This window comes from Hevea brasiliensis, chromosome 10 (assembly GCF_030052815.1).
Source record: "Hevea brasiliensis isolate MT/VB/25A 57/8 chromosome 10, ASM3005281v1, whole genome shotgun sequence".
In the NCBI taxonomy this organism is placed as follows: Eukaryota; Viridiplantae; Streptophyta; class Magnoliopsida; order Malpighiales; family Euphorbiaceae; genus Hevea; species Hevea brasiliensis.
The window spans coordinates 94983125-94997513 of record NC_079502.1 but is presented as its reverse complement, the minus strand read 5'-3'; the positions used below and the strand labels follow the sequence as shown (position 1 = coordinate 94997513).

Sequence of the window (14389 nt, the reverse complement as noted above, 5' to 3'; positions counted from 1 at the left end):
TTTTATTCTATAAAACTTTAGTATAAAAAAATATATATAAATTATTAATAATAAAAAATTCTCAAAATCAAGATAGAGTAATTATTTATATATAATATTTGATTTCTTTCATAATGAGATCATATATATTAAGTAAAAAATTGTAAAAATTGTCGTAATTTTATGTAAAAACTATTAGATGAGAACTCACGGCTTTTATTATTTGTTATAATGACTATTGAATTTCGATTCTAATAAACTAAATAAACTATTATTATCAACTAATATTAATAGTGTGTTTTGATAAATTTTTAGTACTAATAATAATAAGTATAAGAGTTTAAGGTTTTTTTATTTTATCGATATATATTAATATAGTAAGTCTCCTTATACTTTTAAGCTGATATGATAAGTAAATTCTCATATTTAGTTGTATATACCAGTTAACCTGTTTATTTTCTTATAATAAGGGGTATATGCCAACATATAATTTTTTTTTTCTCATTCTTGCTAACTTTGTAGTAAATTAATAACATGATTATAAAGCCAAATAGATAGAGCCCATATGCCACACCAGCTTAAAAGTATAGAGAAACTTGTCACATTAACATATATTGATACCGTTTAATAATTTTATTTTTAAATACTAATAATATAATAATACAGATCCTTAAAAAAAATTAAGACTTTTATTAATAAAACATGCAAATCACAAGAAATTAAAATGTCTTTATCCATCATTATCATCATCATTATCATCGTCGTCGTCGTCTTCGTTCAAAAGAATTGCTTTTTTTATTAACATAATTGTTAATGACATACCTCAAATTACATTCCTCTTAATTTTAATGGGTAGTTTTTTTTTTTATTATTCCTACAAACAAAAATTTGTTATGTATGAACAAAGTCTATTTTTATACATACAAAATTTTATAGCACTTAAAATTCTTATACATATATTAATATTAATATTAATCAATAATCATACATCTCTTGCTTTTTAAATTATATATATCCAATAAAAATAATGAAAATTTAATTCTAAACATCAAATATGTGGATGATTTTATATAATAATTAACTAATTATAGTTAAAAGCATATTCACAAATATAAATAACTAAAAAATCAATTAATTAAATAAAATTATTACTTTAATATATTAAATTTTAAATCATATGAGACAAAAAATTGTAAAAAAATTTTATTATACGATGTATGTGCTTTAAAAACTAATTATTTAAAAGGTCGAGCTCAAAATTTTGGGCATAGTAGAATTAAATTTGGATCATAAGCATTGGGCCGGCGTGTTCAAAATGGGCCCATGTTCATCTCGTAGCTCCCAAATAGCATCAGTGACAGTGAGCGCCACTGTAATTGATAATCAAAGGAATGCAGATCGGCGGCGGAGTGGTGTTTGGAGCTCCACGCGCCACCTCTATAGTTTTCAGCCGCCGCATACCAACGCTTCGCAGCTTCTCTTCTCTATGTTCTTCTCCTTCATCCTTTACTGGTGATATCACATAACCATCACATTTCATCCGTTACTAAATTTTTTCTCAAAGCATTTTTTTTTTCTCTTTCTTTTTAACATTTGGGTTTTGGAATTGGCAGAGCATATAAGTTTTATGAAAGAAGTGGCTGCAACTGAGCCTCCAAGGCATTTGCCTCATTTGCTGAGATTGCTCAAGACCAGAGGTAAATTAGAAAGGCCATTATTCAACTCCTGGGAGCATTTACATTATGTGTTCATTGAAGCTTTTAAGCTTTTTTAGTTCGAAGAATCTCGAAAACTGTACCTTTTTAATTCAAACTATGCCACTGAAATGGGAATCCTTTATTTAATATTTATTCTTTTTGGGTTTTGTTGCCTTGTGGGTACTGTTAATAGTCTGGCTTGCAATTCTTGAGTTTGGTTTTTCTTTTGAGTTTGCTTCCCGGTGCGTGGGTTGCTGCTTATTACTAGCAGCTTGTTTGTGAGGAAGTTTTGGAAGGTAAGAGATGGGTTTTTAAAGTATGCTTGTTTTGAAGGAAGGTTTTTTCAAGGATACAAAAGTCTCCCTTTTTCAAACCACCAAATTGGTGGGTTGGGGAGGTTTGAATTGGGAAGGTTTTACTATCTTACCTTCCATTACCTTTATAAAACCTTCCCTCACTCCACCCAAACACACTATAAGTGTAGAATGTCTTTGCAGCTATATTGGTCTTCAAAAGCCATGTGATGAGAGTGTATTTTTTTATCTCTAAAGACTTGAACCTTGATCTCCTTCTAAATGTCTCCTGTTTAATATTTTTTATGATCTCTTACTGTGGAATGGAGTGCTCAAATCAATTGCCATCCAGAGAAATTAGAAGTGTGTTTTGAGATAAATATGCTGCTCTTGACTTCTTGTTAATTTGAACAAACGTCTAATTGAATAAAAAAGTTAGTCCATTTGGTATATGCATGCATCTCTCACCATGGCATTCCCCTTCTTGTTTAGTTGTCTCATTAATCCTTATATATTTTTATTTGCACACTACACCTGGTAACAGGTGACGCCATCATTTCCCCTGAAGCCAAGCAAGGATTGATCCCCCTTGTAGTTCCACTGGCTAAAAATAGCTCAGGTAAGGGTGAAGTTGTGCCAATATGTGGCCTTATTCTTGAGAAGCAACTAAGTCTTAGCTGATATGTGATTTTATTTTGTGTTAATAGATGCTGTGATTGCGTTGCTGAGATGGCCAACGGCACCACTTGGGTAATAGAGTCTAACAACTCTGGAATTCTGTTGCTATTAGTTTTCTTTAGCTTGATTCCAGTTTTGTCTGGTACATACAGAATGGAAATGCCAGTGGTGGAGGTTCATAAACATGGAGTTTGGCTTCTGGCAAAGACTGTAAGTTGAGTATTTACAGTGCTATTTATATAACATCGATAGAATTGATAATTGGAAGTTCCTCTATATATTCAAATCTTCAAAGGCTTGAATGTTTCCCTGACATTACAATTTCTTGTCCAAGTACAGGTAGATCAATTTATCCACAGAATCCTGGTTGAGGAAGATGCCAAAAAGCCTACAGAAGGCAATGACAACCTTTTTCATGCTGCAACTGATGCTGGGCAGAATCTTTATACAAAGGGTGATTTTGCTAAATCTCAGATTTCAGATCTGGAAGTGTATCTCTTAAAAAAGGTATGAGTAATAAAATGTTGTACTCTAGTTGGGTGTGCAAACAAATTGCTAAGGGCGTGTTTGATACATTGCAGGTTTTCTGTTTCTTTTTTTTTTTTTTTTTTCTAAAAGCTAGAATCTGTTTAATGCTTTTTGTCATCTGTTTTTTAAAAACTGTTTTTATTGTGAGTTTTTAAACCATAGAAAAAATAAAATTAATGCATAATGCATATATGTCTTCCACATTAAAAAATAAGTTCAAATATTAAAAAAATAATAATAATACTTTTGCATTTGCATCCAAAACATACCAAACATGAACTTTTAATTAGTTAATTAACATTTAAATACAAAATTTCAACTTCATAGTTCATGCCCTACAGTGGAGGAAAAACCACAATGAATAATATTGTTGTCGTACTGCTTGTATGTTCTGCCAAAGAGACATACTCAGGCCATTTACATGCCCCTCATGCTTAGCTAATGACTTCACAAAAAATCATTCTTTTACGGTTTATAGAAAGGCCAGAAGCCTCTAGATGCAAAAACTTCTATTCTTCCACCCAACAATTTATCCAAACAAATTTGATAAGTATTACAGTAGGATGAAGGAAAAATTGCAAATAAAAGCGAAAAAAAAAATTAAAATAAGAAAAGCTGTTGAACTTAAAAATCTTATCCATGCACTTGAGAGAGAAATGATGAATCAACAGTATCAAGTTCAAAATTTTTGGACTAACAACAAATTTGGGCATCAGAGAAAAAAAAAAAAGCCTCCAAAAGATGATTTGCTATCAATCTACTTTCAATATTTAAAGTTTGAATTGTAAGAAACTTACAGCTCATGCAAAATCTGTCAAATTTGTTGTGAATTGCTAACTATGGAGTGTCAAATATATTGAGAATCACTGCTTGGAATGGTGCTGAGACAGAGAAAAAGAGTTGAGAGAGTGATACTGAATGAAGCCTATGCAAATGGTTTATTTGCAGGTTGGTTTGTTTCCGGATGTCCTAGAGCGCAAAGTGATGCGTCATTTTGAAAAAGGAGACCATGTAAGACTCACATGACTGTGGTTACTGTTTACACACAGATGAATTTCTGAGCTTGCTTGTTTATTGTCCATAAATGTGTACTTTTAAAGGTTTCAGCTTTGGTGACGGGGGAATTTTATACAAAGAAAGAGCACTTTCCAGGATTTGCACGGCCGTTTGTATTCAATGCTGAGGTTTTGCTGAAGTTCGTGGAATTTTTCCTATCGCTTCTACAAAATGTTATTGTAAAAAATTTGGTCAGTATTTTCTTTGCTTTAGCATTCTATGTATCATCTATTGCTTTCTATAGGGTTGGGCGTAAGCTAGAAGCCAAGGATGCTGCCAGGGGAGCTCTGAAGTCACCATGGTGGACTCTGGGTTGCAGGTACCAGGTGTGAATTCTCTGGTGATTGCTCTTTACCTCTACTACTACTATGTTTAATTCTTTTGCTGAATTAAATGTGAGGTTTGTATCTATTCAGGAAGTTGCTCAAATAGCAGAATGGGATGATGAACAAATTGAGTATATTAAAGAAAGAGTGACAGAGGCAGGCAGGCAGGAGGACCTCAATAAGGGGAAGGATCCTACTCAGGTTTTTAAGCTGAAGTTCATGTGTCTGTTAATGTGCATATGTGACTCTAGGCAAATTCATGATGAATAATATTGATCTTTACCTTTCAAATATGTAGATTGCATTGGATGAAGCAGCTTTTTTGCTGGACTTGGCTTCTGTCGAAGGTACTTGGGATGACTATTTGGAGCGAATTGCTGCATGCTATGAGGAGGCTGGACTTCATGATATTGCAAGATTTGTAGAATACAGAGATTGACTTGTCACGTTGGTGCAAAAGATCAGTCCTATCGTTTGCGCAGTGGCTGATTGTTAGCTCAATTTGCTTCTAAATACACACAAAATCAAATTTAGGAAAACAATAAAGAAGTTTCAAATTCTTCATTGCCAAACCTGTGGATCAATCTGTACTGATTATTGACATGAGCAGAAAATTGTGATGATTCTTAATCGGTTGTTAGGTGATCTCTCATGTAGCTGGCTTGAGTCGTGCATAATGAATCACAGAGGCAATGTTCCAGGAGTAGGGGAACATTAGAGTCAGGAGTGTATCTTCCATTCCGTTTTCCAATATGGTTGGTTTTTGCATTTTGTGCCATGGATCTTAGTCTTCGTTTTTGAATCTTTCGTTTTTGAATCAACTGGTCCCTCGACTAAATTTACATCCCCATTGTTGGTTATCCTGTTATTGCGAGAACGTTTTCTCATAGTGATGGCCTCTCATTATTGTCGCCACTCATCATGCACAACTGAGGTCTCAGGATCATCCAAGTTTTAAAGTAACCTTGTAAATTGATTGTCTCAACGGGTCGGCAAATCTACTAGATTTGCAATAAAAAACTATATTACTGGAAAAGGATGTACCAAACTGGGTATAAATGTTTTCACACGAAATATTGTTGGACGCAATGTGTTTCCTATTAACAGAAAATACAGAGGATAGCTATGCTATGCACACCATAGAGGAACCTTTTTTTTTTGGCAATAGTACAAAAACTTGTCCAGCCGACAGTTGCATATACAGAAGGAATACACACAGCCATACAAAAATTCTTAAAAGCTTAACAAAAGGCAGAATTTATTGCATCAAATCCTCCCTTAAGGACAACCACCATCATAACATTACACAGTGCAAACCTTTGATATTATATCAGTCTGTTATGGAGCGAATGGAAGGGGTGGTTTCTTGCTGTTTGATTTCCTCTTTCTCCACCATAATTTTCTCCACAAACTTCCTCCTCCCTGTTTCTTGCAAGGTACAATGGCCAAAGAACTAATTGCAACATCATCATCCTGGTGTTGAGTTCCATTCAAAATAAGGATCTTTTCTGAAGGTTCTATAACCCTGTTGGAAACAAAGGCAGAACTATGGTTGTCGCTTTCTTTGACCTTATGGGATTTATTATCCTTTGTTGCAGCGTTATCCTCAGCTAGCATCTGATCTAGAAGAGAGGACCTTTGGTTCAAGATGTTTTCCTTGGGTTTGCTCAAGGCTGTGCTTGCTGTGTTGCTGACAGAGGCAGCATTTGTATCAGTGGAGGTAGAGATGACCTTGTCAAACAGGGCTGCTTCATTTGGTGTAGCCAATGCCTTTAACTGCTTTCCTAGATTTAGAATAGTCTCTTGGCACTCAGCCAACTTTTCTGAAGCAGCTGTTATCTCCCAATCCTGCAAAATTGAACAAGTCCTTTAATCAACAAGAAGATACACATATAGTAGGTAATTTAGGCAATCACAAAGAAACTATATAAAAACTAAATGCGATAAATATCTTACAGGATTTTGCTATTCCTTATTTATTTTAGAAGAATATAAATGTTATATTGTATAAAAGAAATCTTTTTCAATGATATTCAATGCAGCCAGCCATAGCATAGTTGGATCCTCAACAATTTGCGTGAAATAACTGTTTCTCATACTCAAACCCACATCCTCTTGGTTGAGAAAAGACAAAACTATAGCACTAAACAATGACCGTTCAATGTCACTCTCAACGACAACGACTTAGATTCTTCATGGCTACACACAGAATTTCATCCAAACCTAGGAAAACTAAAGTAAATTATAGATAGAGCAGGAATCAAACATCCCATTTCCTAAAGAAGAAAAAGATAGAAGATAGTGATTACATGGAGTTTGTTTTAGCCAGGAAGAAAGCACTTATTCATTTAAAAGACAGATTTTTAAGGTCATGCACTCTTCATAGTAAAAATAAATACTGTTCCCACTTTTTAAATAAAAATAAAGGACTTTATAACTTATCAAATAAAACAAATGAGACATAAGGAATTATTCAACTATCAATTTATCATAAAAGCTATGAAAATATAACAATCCAACAGCAAAATATCTATATACACATGGTAAGTTGATATGAACTTACAGTTCGAAGTTGCTTTTCTTCCTGATGGAGTTCATGACTAGGGACTGCTTTCTTCGTTACACTGAAAAAAAAAAATGAGATCTTTTTCCAATGCAGGGCATATTACTAACAACAGCTATCTTCCCTTTATCATTCCAAGTTTTATTGGATGTCCTAGGGATGATGCCTATATCTTCACAAAAGGGGAATTGAAAATTTGTTTCAGTACCTTTCAAGTTGGAGCTGAAGTTGAAGACATGTGGCCTCCAATTCTTCACAGCAGCTGTTTTTGTTCTCCTGTTCCACTTCCAAGGAAGAAAACTTATGGTGAGCCTCATTTAACTCTGCCTTAGCCACTTTAAGCTGTGTATCTAGATCTTTTTTCGGCGACTTGTGATTTTCACTTTGATTTTCAACCATTGTTTTTGACATTTTCAGAGTTTCCACCTCTTTTTGCATGTTTGCAATGGTTTTCTCTGATACCTGAAGTTGATTCATCAAGGATTCACTCTTATCAATAGCTGATTGAAGCCTCCCTTCCAAGTCTTTCCTTGTATATTCTGTGTTAATCAATTCATCTTTTAACTTCTTATTTTCATCTATTATGGTACATTGAGATTCATCCTTTTCAAAACAGTTATGAAACCCATTTGAAGTAGCAACCATAGGCAAACATGAGAATTTATCATGGGAAAGGCATGGTTTATCCACTTCTGAAAATTGACTAATCATACCAACCTCTAGTTCACTTTCACTTCGGGATTCATCCCAATCAAATTGCTTCTTAATTGCATCCCTCATGCTTGAAACATCTTGAAGGGAAAAGCAGTGGTTCATAATCCAGTCCAGAGCATAATTTAATTCTTGAGCAAACATGTTCACATCAGATTTTCTATTCAACAGATCATAACAAGCATGGACAAACTGCTGCAATACAGCAGTCAATTCAGAGGTCTTCCACTGCAAAACTCGAACCATGTAGCCTGAAGATGTTTCTGTATTCTTATATGGAAAGGAACTCCCATCCTTTCTAGACAAAGTATTTGAATTACCATAAGTGGGTAAAGTGATCCGTTCAACTTGCTCAATTATATTATGCAATGATTTGCCCAGATCTGACTGCAACTGCTGATCACTCCCACCTGTCACCAAGACATCAATTTCATTATTTGCACAAGACGAATCCATCAGAACAGATTTATCTATAGGCTTCCGAGAGATGCAACCACCAACATGAGAGAAATTTGATGCATCAAGATGTTTTGAGCTTTCTCTCGTATCAAGACACCCTGCAAGGCTCCCATTACTTATGCCTACCAAAGCTACTCTGACATCCTCCAGTATTTCATCAGGTTTTCTTTGTGTGGTACGAGTTTGCTCCAGCAACACTTTCAGAATATCCTGAAGCCAATCAGGAGATTTACCAATCAGTACATCCTTGGAATTAATTTCCTGGTTTGATACCCTAGAGCTTGAGTCCAACACTGGAACAATCTCTTTACCAGTTATCTGTGAGAGATACGCATTCAAACCAATTTCCAATGGGTTAACAGTTGCATTAGCGTCATCAAATGGAAGATGAGGACTTCCTGACTGCTTATCAACTGAGACTATTGCAAGCTTTTCCATTTCCACAAAGTCATCCATCAGATTTATGTCTGAACCTCCTACAGTTTTAACTGAAGGTGAACCCCTTTGTTTCCCATATTTGAAGTGCTCCAATTCTGAAATCAAAGCAGAAGCCCATGATTCAGCACAGCTAACCTTATCATCACTGCCAACATCAGATGTCAAGGCCAGAGAGAGCTCATGTGGTGCAAGACCACTCCCTGATGGCTCCAAGGTTGATTGGCCTTTTGACAATTCATCAAGATGTGACTCAACCTGTGATAGTTTGGAAGCTGTGCTAGCATACATGGTTCTTGAAATTTGAAGCTCATTTGATTTTCTATTAAGGGCTTCTTTGAGAGCCTTGTTTTCTTCTTCCATGACACATAACTGCTCAGTCAGAAAGTTGATCTTTTTGCTGGGAGTGTCTGGGGAGTTGTCAATAGCAACGTCAACAATTAAAGCATTAGGACTAGAATATGTTCTTCTCCTCCTCGTTTCAACTGAATCCCTTCCCAATGTGTCAACTTCACTTTTCATCTTTGCCAAGGCAGCGGGGCCTGGCAACCGCTTGCGAACAAGCAGACGTAGCCTCTGACATTCCGACTCTAACTTCGCAATTTTTTTCGCACTCTCTAAGTGTTGCTTATGTGATGCATCAGCTGTTCTACGATTAAATTCTCTCTCCTCATTCCGAATCTCAAGCTCCTTCTCTAGAACTCGGACTTCATATTTCAGTGAAGCATTTTCTTTCTCCGTAGACTCTAACCTAATCATTAGAGCATTAAAATCTGCCTCCACCTGAACCTTCTGTTTAGTTAGATCTTCAATCAACCTTTCTTTTGCGAAGAGATCCTTACTTAGATGAGTATTCTCAATGCCTACTTTTGCAAGCCTCTTACTGGTTTCTGCCAACTTCTCCTCCAAAATCATTTGGGACTTTTCATATTCCACTGATGCCTTCATCACAGCATCATGAACCCTCTGCTCCTGCTCTTCTCGAACAAAGTGCAGCTGTTGCATACACTGCTTGAGGGCAGCATCCAAGTAAGTTGATCTTTCTTCTCCAGCAGCTCTCTGCTTCATGGCTTCATCTAACTCTTGCTTTAGAGTCACTACTTTGGCTTCTGTCTTCTCCCAACCTATCAAAAATTAAAAACAAAAATTATATGGCTAATAAATTTTTTCAATGAAGATAATTTTACAGAATGTATACAACAAAGTAGACAATTTGGCAATATGAAAAACCTTACATGAAGGTGTTCTGGCAGAAAAAAAAGGTACAGTAATTTACCTGCCATGGCATCCTCTACCATCTTTGCTTGTTTCTTTACAAGCTCATCTTTAGCATTACACTCGGACAAGGCAGAAGAAAGCTTATCATTTAAACAGTTCAGTTCTTTCTCCAGTTCTGCCTTATCAGTCAAAAGAGTCTGTATCTGCAAGAAATATATATATATATATATGTTAATAATCCAATGTGTTTGAAATAATTTCTGATGTGCAATCATGATCATGCATTTTCACCATTTTCATGAACAGTTTTTGAAGTTGCCAGGCAAATATCAGCATGAACTAACTCTTTTGAGTTTAAAAAAACAAGGGGTCGAGAACTCTTTAAATCACCTTTAGTGATTGCCCTCAAAAAATTGTTTACCTAACGCATTCCCACAACCACAACCACTTATCACAGTTGTTCTTTTTATTTTTGTCCATTGGGAGGCTTACTGGCCCTGAGATGCTGGGTTGCCTACTTGCCCTCCCTCTCAGAGTAGAACTAGAATCTTAGTTTTAGAGGGACCAAAGTAGACATTGAACTACGGAGTATCAATGAAATAACAAATTTTGAGGGAAACATTGTTATTTTATGAAAATTTTCCATATATCCTAGGAACTTTTGAAATTTTCAAAAGCTTCGGGGGGGCCATGGTTAGTTTTTATGAAAGATTTTATCCCAAAACTTTTTTGAACTCGAGCGTTTAGCTTGAGGTAACCAAACCACCATGTCAATGGTTGGGTTCCATGTCACAGTTATTTTTAATACTTTTTTTTTTTCTTTCAGAAGAGTCCCCACAGGCAAAATAACATCTTTAACATCTTTTATTTGATGGGCTTAATCGTTTTTGGCTAGTCACGGTATTTATTATGTGAATCGGCGATCTGAAAATTAAAGTAGGCATCCCTCCACACCACCACCCACCCCCCACAAAAAAGAGGCCACCGAAACAAAGTAAATAAAATTTTGTAACTGTTCTCTTATCATAATGGTTAAAATCGCGTGAAGGAGTTAATCAATTAGCATGATGACTTATTTAAAGTCAAACATCCACACGATGCAGAGAGAAGAATAGACAGGCTGTCCAATGCCTATTACCCATTCTAGGTGGCATATTTGCGGTAAGATAGACTTCAGGAAAAGCAATCTACAATCCAGTAGTAATGGCCAAGGTCATCACTTTAGAATCTCTCTAATCAACAGAACTCTATCGAGAACAAGTTAAAGCATAAATCCAGTACTAGTCAGTAGCTGAATCTCAAAGTCCATCATATATTTGGGAAAGAAGACCCTTTTGGTGGATATTTGTGTAGCAATTGAAAATTTTCCAAGAATAATTCAGTAACCTTGAATGTTAAACTCTTGAACATGTGATGACAACAATTTCACAGAAAGAAAAGTGTGACAGCATTGGACTTCACATCTTATACTAATAAGCATATAACTGTCTGTAATTTGCATTTTAAGTTGCAAACAAAGAGACCAGCACGTAGAGTAAATTTCACAAATTTTACCTCCTCTTCATTTTCATTTGGAGAGAGGTGTACTTTGTCAGCTGCAACAATCACCTTCTCCGTAGATTTCTTCCTCCACAGCCACGTCTTGTGGTCCATTATTTCCACTTACTAAAACACTTCCGAACACAGAGCTAAAAATCTGCATTAAAAAAAATTACCATCATCGCAAAAATGAGAAGCTATCAGGAGCAAGAACACTCTCTCACCTCTTAGTAACCAAAATCTCACCATGCATGGATCATCAACCCACAAAGATGAGAACTCCGAATTCTGGAACAGAGAATTTTGTAAAAGCTATTTAGAGAATCAAATGCAAGACATGAGAGACACAATGAACATCATAATGCGCCTCGCTCCGATCCTACCCACAAATAAAAGACGAGAGAGAGAGAGAGAGAGGAGTAGATAAACCACAGCTAAGAAAGAGAGAAGGACAAAGAATATGGTGACTGAGGATGTGTTTGGTAAGCGAGAAAAAGTGAAACAGGGGAAAATGTAAAGTACATCATCGCAAAAATGTCTGCAAATGTGTGAGCGGAAACTTTTCCGCAATACGAATCGCGAGGCTAAGTGTGAGGTGTCGGCACCTTGACTCGCGATCTTACCCTACGCTGACGCCACTACGCGCGAAGTTGGCGTGTAGCGCGGGGATTGTCTGCGTTGCTTTGATCTGACGGACCGCAAGAGCGCGGGTCTCTTCTGTTGCTTTTCCACCCGTTTCCTTGGGCAAACTATACAAACGATATTTCAATTTAAAAATATATAATATTAAAATATTTAAATTTTATTTTATAATACAAAAATTTTAATTTTTAATTTAATTAATATAATTTTTTTAAAAAAATTTTAATAATTAATTTTTATATTATTTATATTAACATGATTAAAAATTTATATTTTTATTAAATAATATTAATTATCGTGATTGTAAATAAATTGAGAATAATTTTTTTTAAAAATAAATATTAAATTAATAAGTAACATATTATTATATACTCTTAAATTAAGTACCAAATTAAGGTACTGTAAATTATCATAATTGATAATTGATATTGTATTAAATATATTAATATTTAGTATAACAATAATAATAATAAATTATTTATTATAACTACCTTAAACATCCAACCTCCCCCATTATTTTGTTAATTGATAATACAAAGAAGGTGATCTCTTTACTCTTGGTATCAATCTTTTTAATTGAACTTTTCTTTTAGCTTAATTAAAAAAAATGATAGTGATGCTTAATGGGTTTTGGTTGATGAGTGGTCCCTTTATTTTTTTGGCATAATGGGTTGTTAAGTAACACTTACAACAACTAATAATGCCTTTCTCTTCTTGTGTAGCATTCACGTGATTCATTCTTTTGTTTTTTCTTTGTTAATTTTCCACTAATTATAATATATATCCTCCTATCTGTTTATAATTTTTTTAGTGTCTTATTGTTAGTGCTGTTGATATGTACTTGTCTAGAAGATGTACAAAGCAACCATAAAAACTATTAATTGAGAAAAAAAAATCATAATTTAGACTTTTAATTTTGGTAAATAAAAAAAATTTTAAAGAGAGGGTTTTACCTTTTGTCTCTAGAAACTTTTTTTTTTCCTTTATTTTTTTTCCTTTTTATCTATTTAATCTCTTTTTTGGATAGAGTATTTTTATCGATAGCAATTATTTTTTTTTTCTAATAACTTGTAGACGTATTAATTTATAACAAATTTTAGACGTATCTCATTAAATTTTTTGTTATTAATAGATTTTGAGCGAATAAATCTTCAGATTTATCATTATTGGTGGATTTTGAATTTTTTATGATGTGGTTCTCCTTTAATAAGTTATTATTATAGCAAGCATGTAAATTTAGGGTACATTTATAATCGCATAATCATATAGTTTAAAAAAGAGAAAAAGAATAAACCATAATTTACATGATTCCATTATAAGGTTTACATCTTAATACTATCCAAAAGTGTAGATATTTCTTTTAATAGCCTATTTAAATTTGAAGTTCATTTGATGGGACTCTAAAAAGACTATAGAGTTGAATGATAGAGTAAAAAGTTATTATTTTATTATTTAAAATTATTTTCATTAATGAATTTTAGTTTATATATATATATATTTATGTATAATTTGAAAAAATGGTTTTTCCATACTGGAGTTTAGAATAGTATTTAATAAAACCATCTCAATAATAATAACTATAAAATTTAAATCCTTGACTTTACGGGTAAAATTTTACTTGAAATCAGCTTCACACCACCAATCCAATTACTCTTTAATTATTTTTAGTAATTTATTTATTCTATATAGATCACATGATAAATATAACATTAATTTTAAAACATATGGAAAGTTAAAAAAATTTCAAAAGCTAACTTTAGAATTATTTTTTTCTGAAAAAATGGGTTATCTCTAAATCAAACTGAACAATTTCAACTATAAAATGGAAAATTTTCAAGTTGTTTCCTTTACTTAAAACCCAGTGCAAGAATAGCTTCTTCTGAAGTAAATTCACCCACCCTGGGGTCAAAAGTCACATGATAAAAGACCTTTTATTTTTGTGGCTTGTTTGGATGCTATGAAATTGAATGTGGGCATACAATTGTTTTCTATGCGTTGTTAAATGCTATTTACTTCTTACCAAACTCTTCTGCTCTACGGAAACGTGTAATAACGAAGCTCAAGTACGAGAGGCCCCATTTTGAAGAAAGAGATAAGCACTAAAGAAGGCATGAATTTGTTGTACCTTCACATCAATGGCAATTGCCCCGACCCTTTTCGATCGCTTTCATGTTTAGTACCGTTTGGTTTGAAGTTGAGCTTGAGCCACCCACATATTAATCAATCAATGTATTCTTCAACATCTCATTTATTTATGTAATTAAC

The 14389-nt window shown here is 34.0% G+C and overlaps 2 protein-coding genes across 6 annotated transcripts; one reads left to right on the top strand and one right to left on the bottom strand.

Annotated features, from left to right (window-relative positions):
* Positions 1-1325: 1325 nt before the first annotated feature.
* On the top strand, positions 1326-5335 carry LOC110649544 (protein IN CHLOROPLAST ATPASE BIOGENESIS, chloroplastic). 4 transcript variants are annotated; one of them, XM_021804148.2, is made up of 11 exons: positions 1326-1491; positions 1593-1676; positions 2514-2588; positions 2677-2719; positions 2800-2857; positions 2987-3154; positions 4124-4186; positions 4276-4370; positions 4476-4557; positions 4648-4758; positions 4856-5335. In XM_021804148.2, exons 1-11 carry the CDS (start codon positions 1371-1373, stop codon positions 4994-4996), a joined length of 1041 nt encoding a protein of 346 aa, XP_021659840.2. In that variant the 5' UTR covers positions 1326-1370; the 3' UTR covers positions 4997-5335. The 4 variants fall into 4 exon arrangements, 3 of the variants coding, with proteins under 3 accessions (XP_021659840.2, XP_021659839.2, XP_058010459.1); XR_009151832.1 differs by having other exon boundaries at positions 4276-4550; positions 4856-5003; XM_021804147.2 differs by having other exon boundaries at positions 4276-4557.
* Positions 5336-5563: 228 nt separating this feature from the next.
* LOC110649542 (filament-like plant protein 7) lies at positions 5564-12075 on the bottom strand. Of its 2 annotated transcripts, none has more exons than XM_021804138.2 (6): positions 11707-12075; positions 11498-11639; positions 10002-10146; positions 7329-9849; positions 7121-7181; positions 5564-6405 (listed from the first exon to the last, which is right to left on the bottom strand). In XM_021804138.2, the coding sequence occupies exons 2-6, from the start codon at positions 11594-11596 to the stop codon at positions 5896-5898; spliced, it is 3336 nt and encodes a 1111-aa protein (XP_021659830.2). In that variant the 5' UTR covers positions 11597-11639; positions 11707-12075; the 3' UTR covers positions 5564-5895. The 2 variants fall into 2 exon arrangements, with proteins under 2 accessions (XP_021659830.2, XP_021659827.2); XM_021804135.2 differs by having other exon boundaries at positions 11729-12075.
* Positions 12076-14389: the final 2314 nt, after the last annotated feature.

What these genes read in the sequence shown, in the direction of transcription:
- LOC110649544 (XM_021804147.2), top strand. Translation starts at nt 1,371, where the DNA reads ATGCAGATCGGCGGCGGAGTGGTGTTTGGAGCTCCACGCGCCACCTCT. An exon ending in ACTGGCTAAAAATAGCTCAG is followed by an intron (nt 2,589 to 2,676) that starts GTAAGGGTGAAG and finishes TTGTGTTAATAG; the next exon opens with ATGCTGTGATTGCGTTGCTG. An exon ending in TGGCCAACGGCACCACTTGG is followed by an intron (nt 2,720 to 2,799) that starts GTAATAGAGTCT and finishes TGGTACATACAG; the next exon opens with AATGGAAATGCCAGTGGTGG.
- LOC110649542 (XM_021804138.2), bottom strand. Translation starts at nt 11,596, where the DNA reads ATGGACCACAAGACGTGGCTGTGGAGGAAGAAATCTACGGAGAAGGTG. An exon ending in CAAATGAAAATGAAGAGGAG is followed by an intron (nt 10,147 to 11,497) that starts GTAAAATTTGTG and finishes TATTTCTTGCAG; the next exon opens with ATACAGACTCTTTTGACTGA. An exon ending in GGTAGAGGATGCCATGGCAG is followed by an intron (nt 9,850 to 10,001) that starts GTAAATTACTGT and finishes AATTTTTGATAG; the next exon opens with GTTGGGAGAAGACAGAAGCC.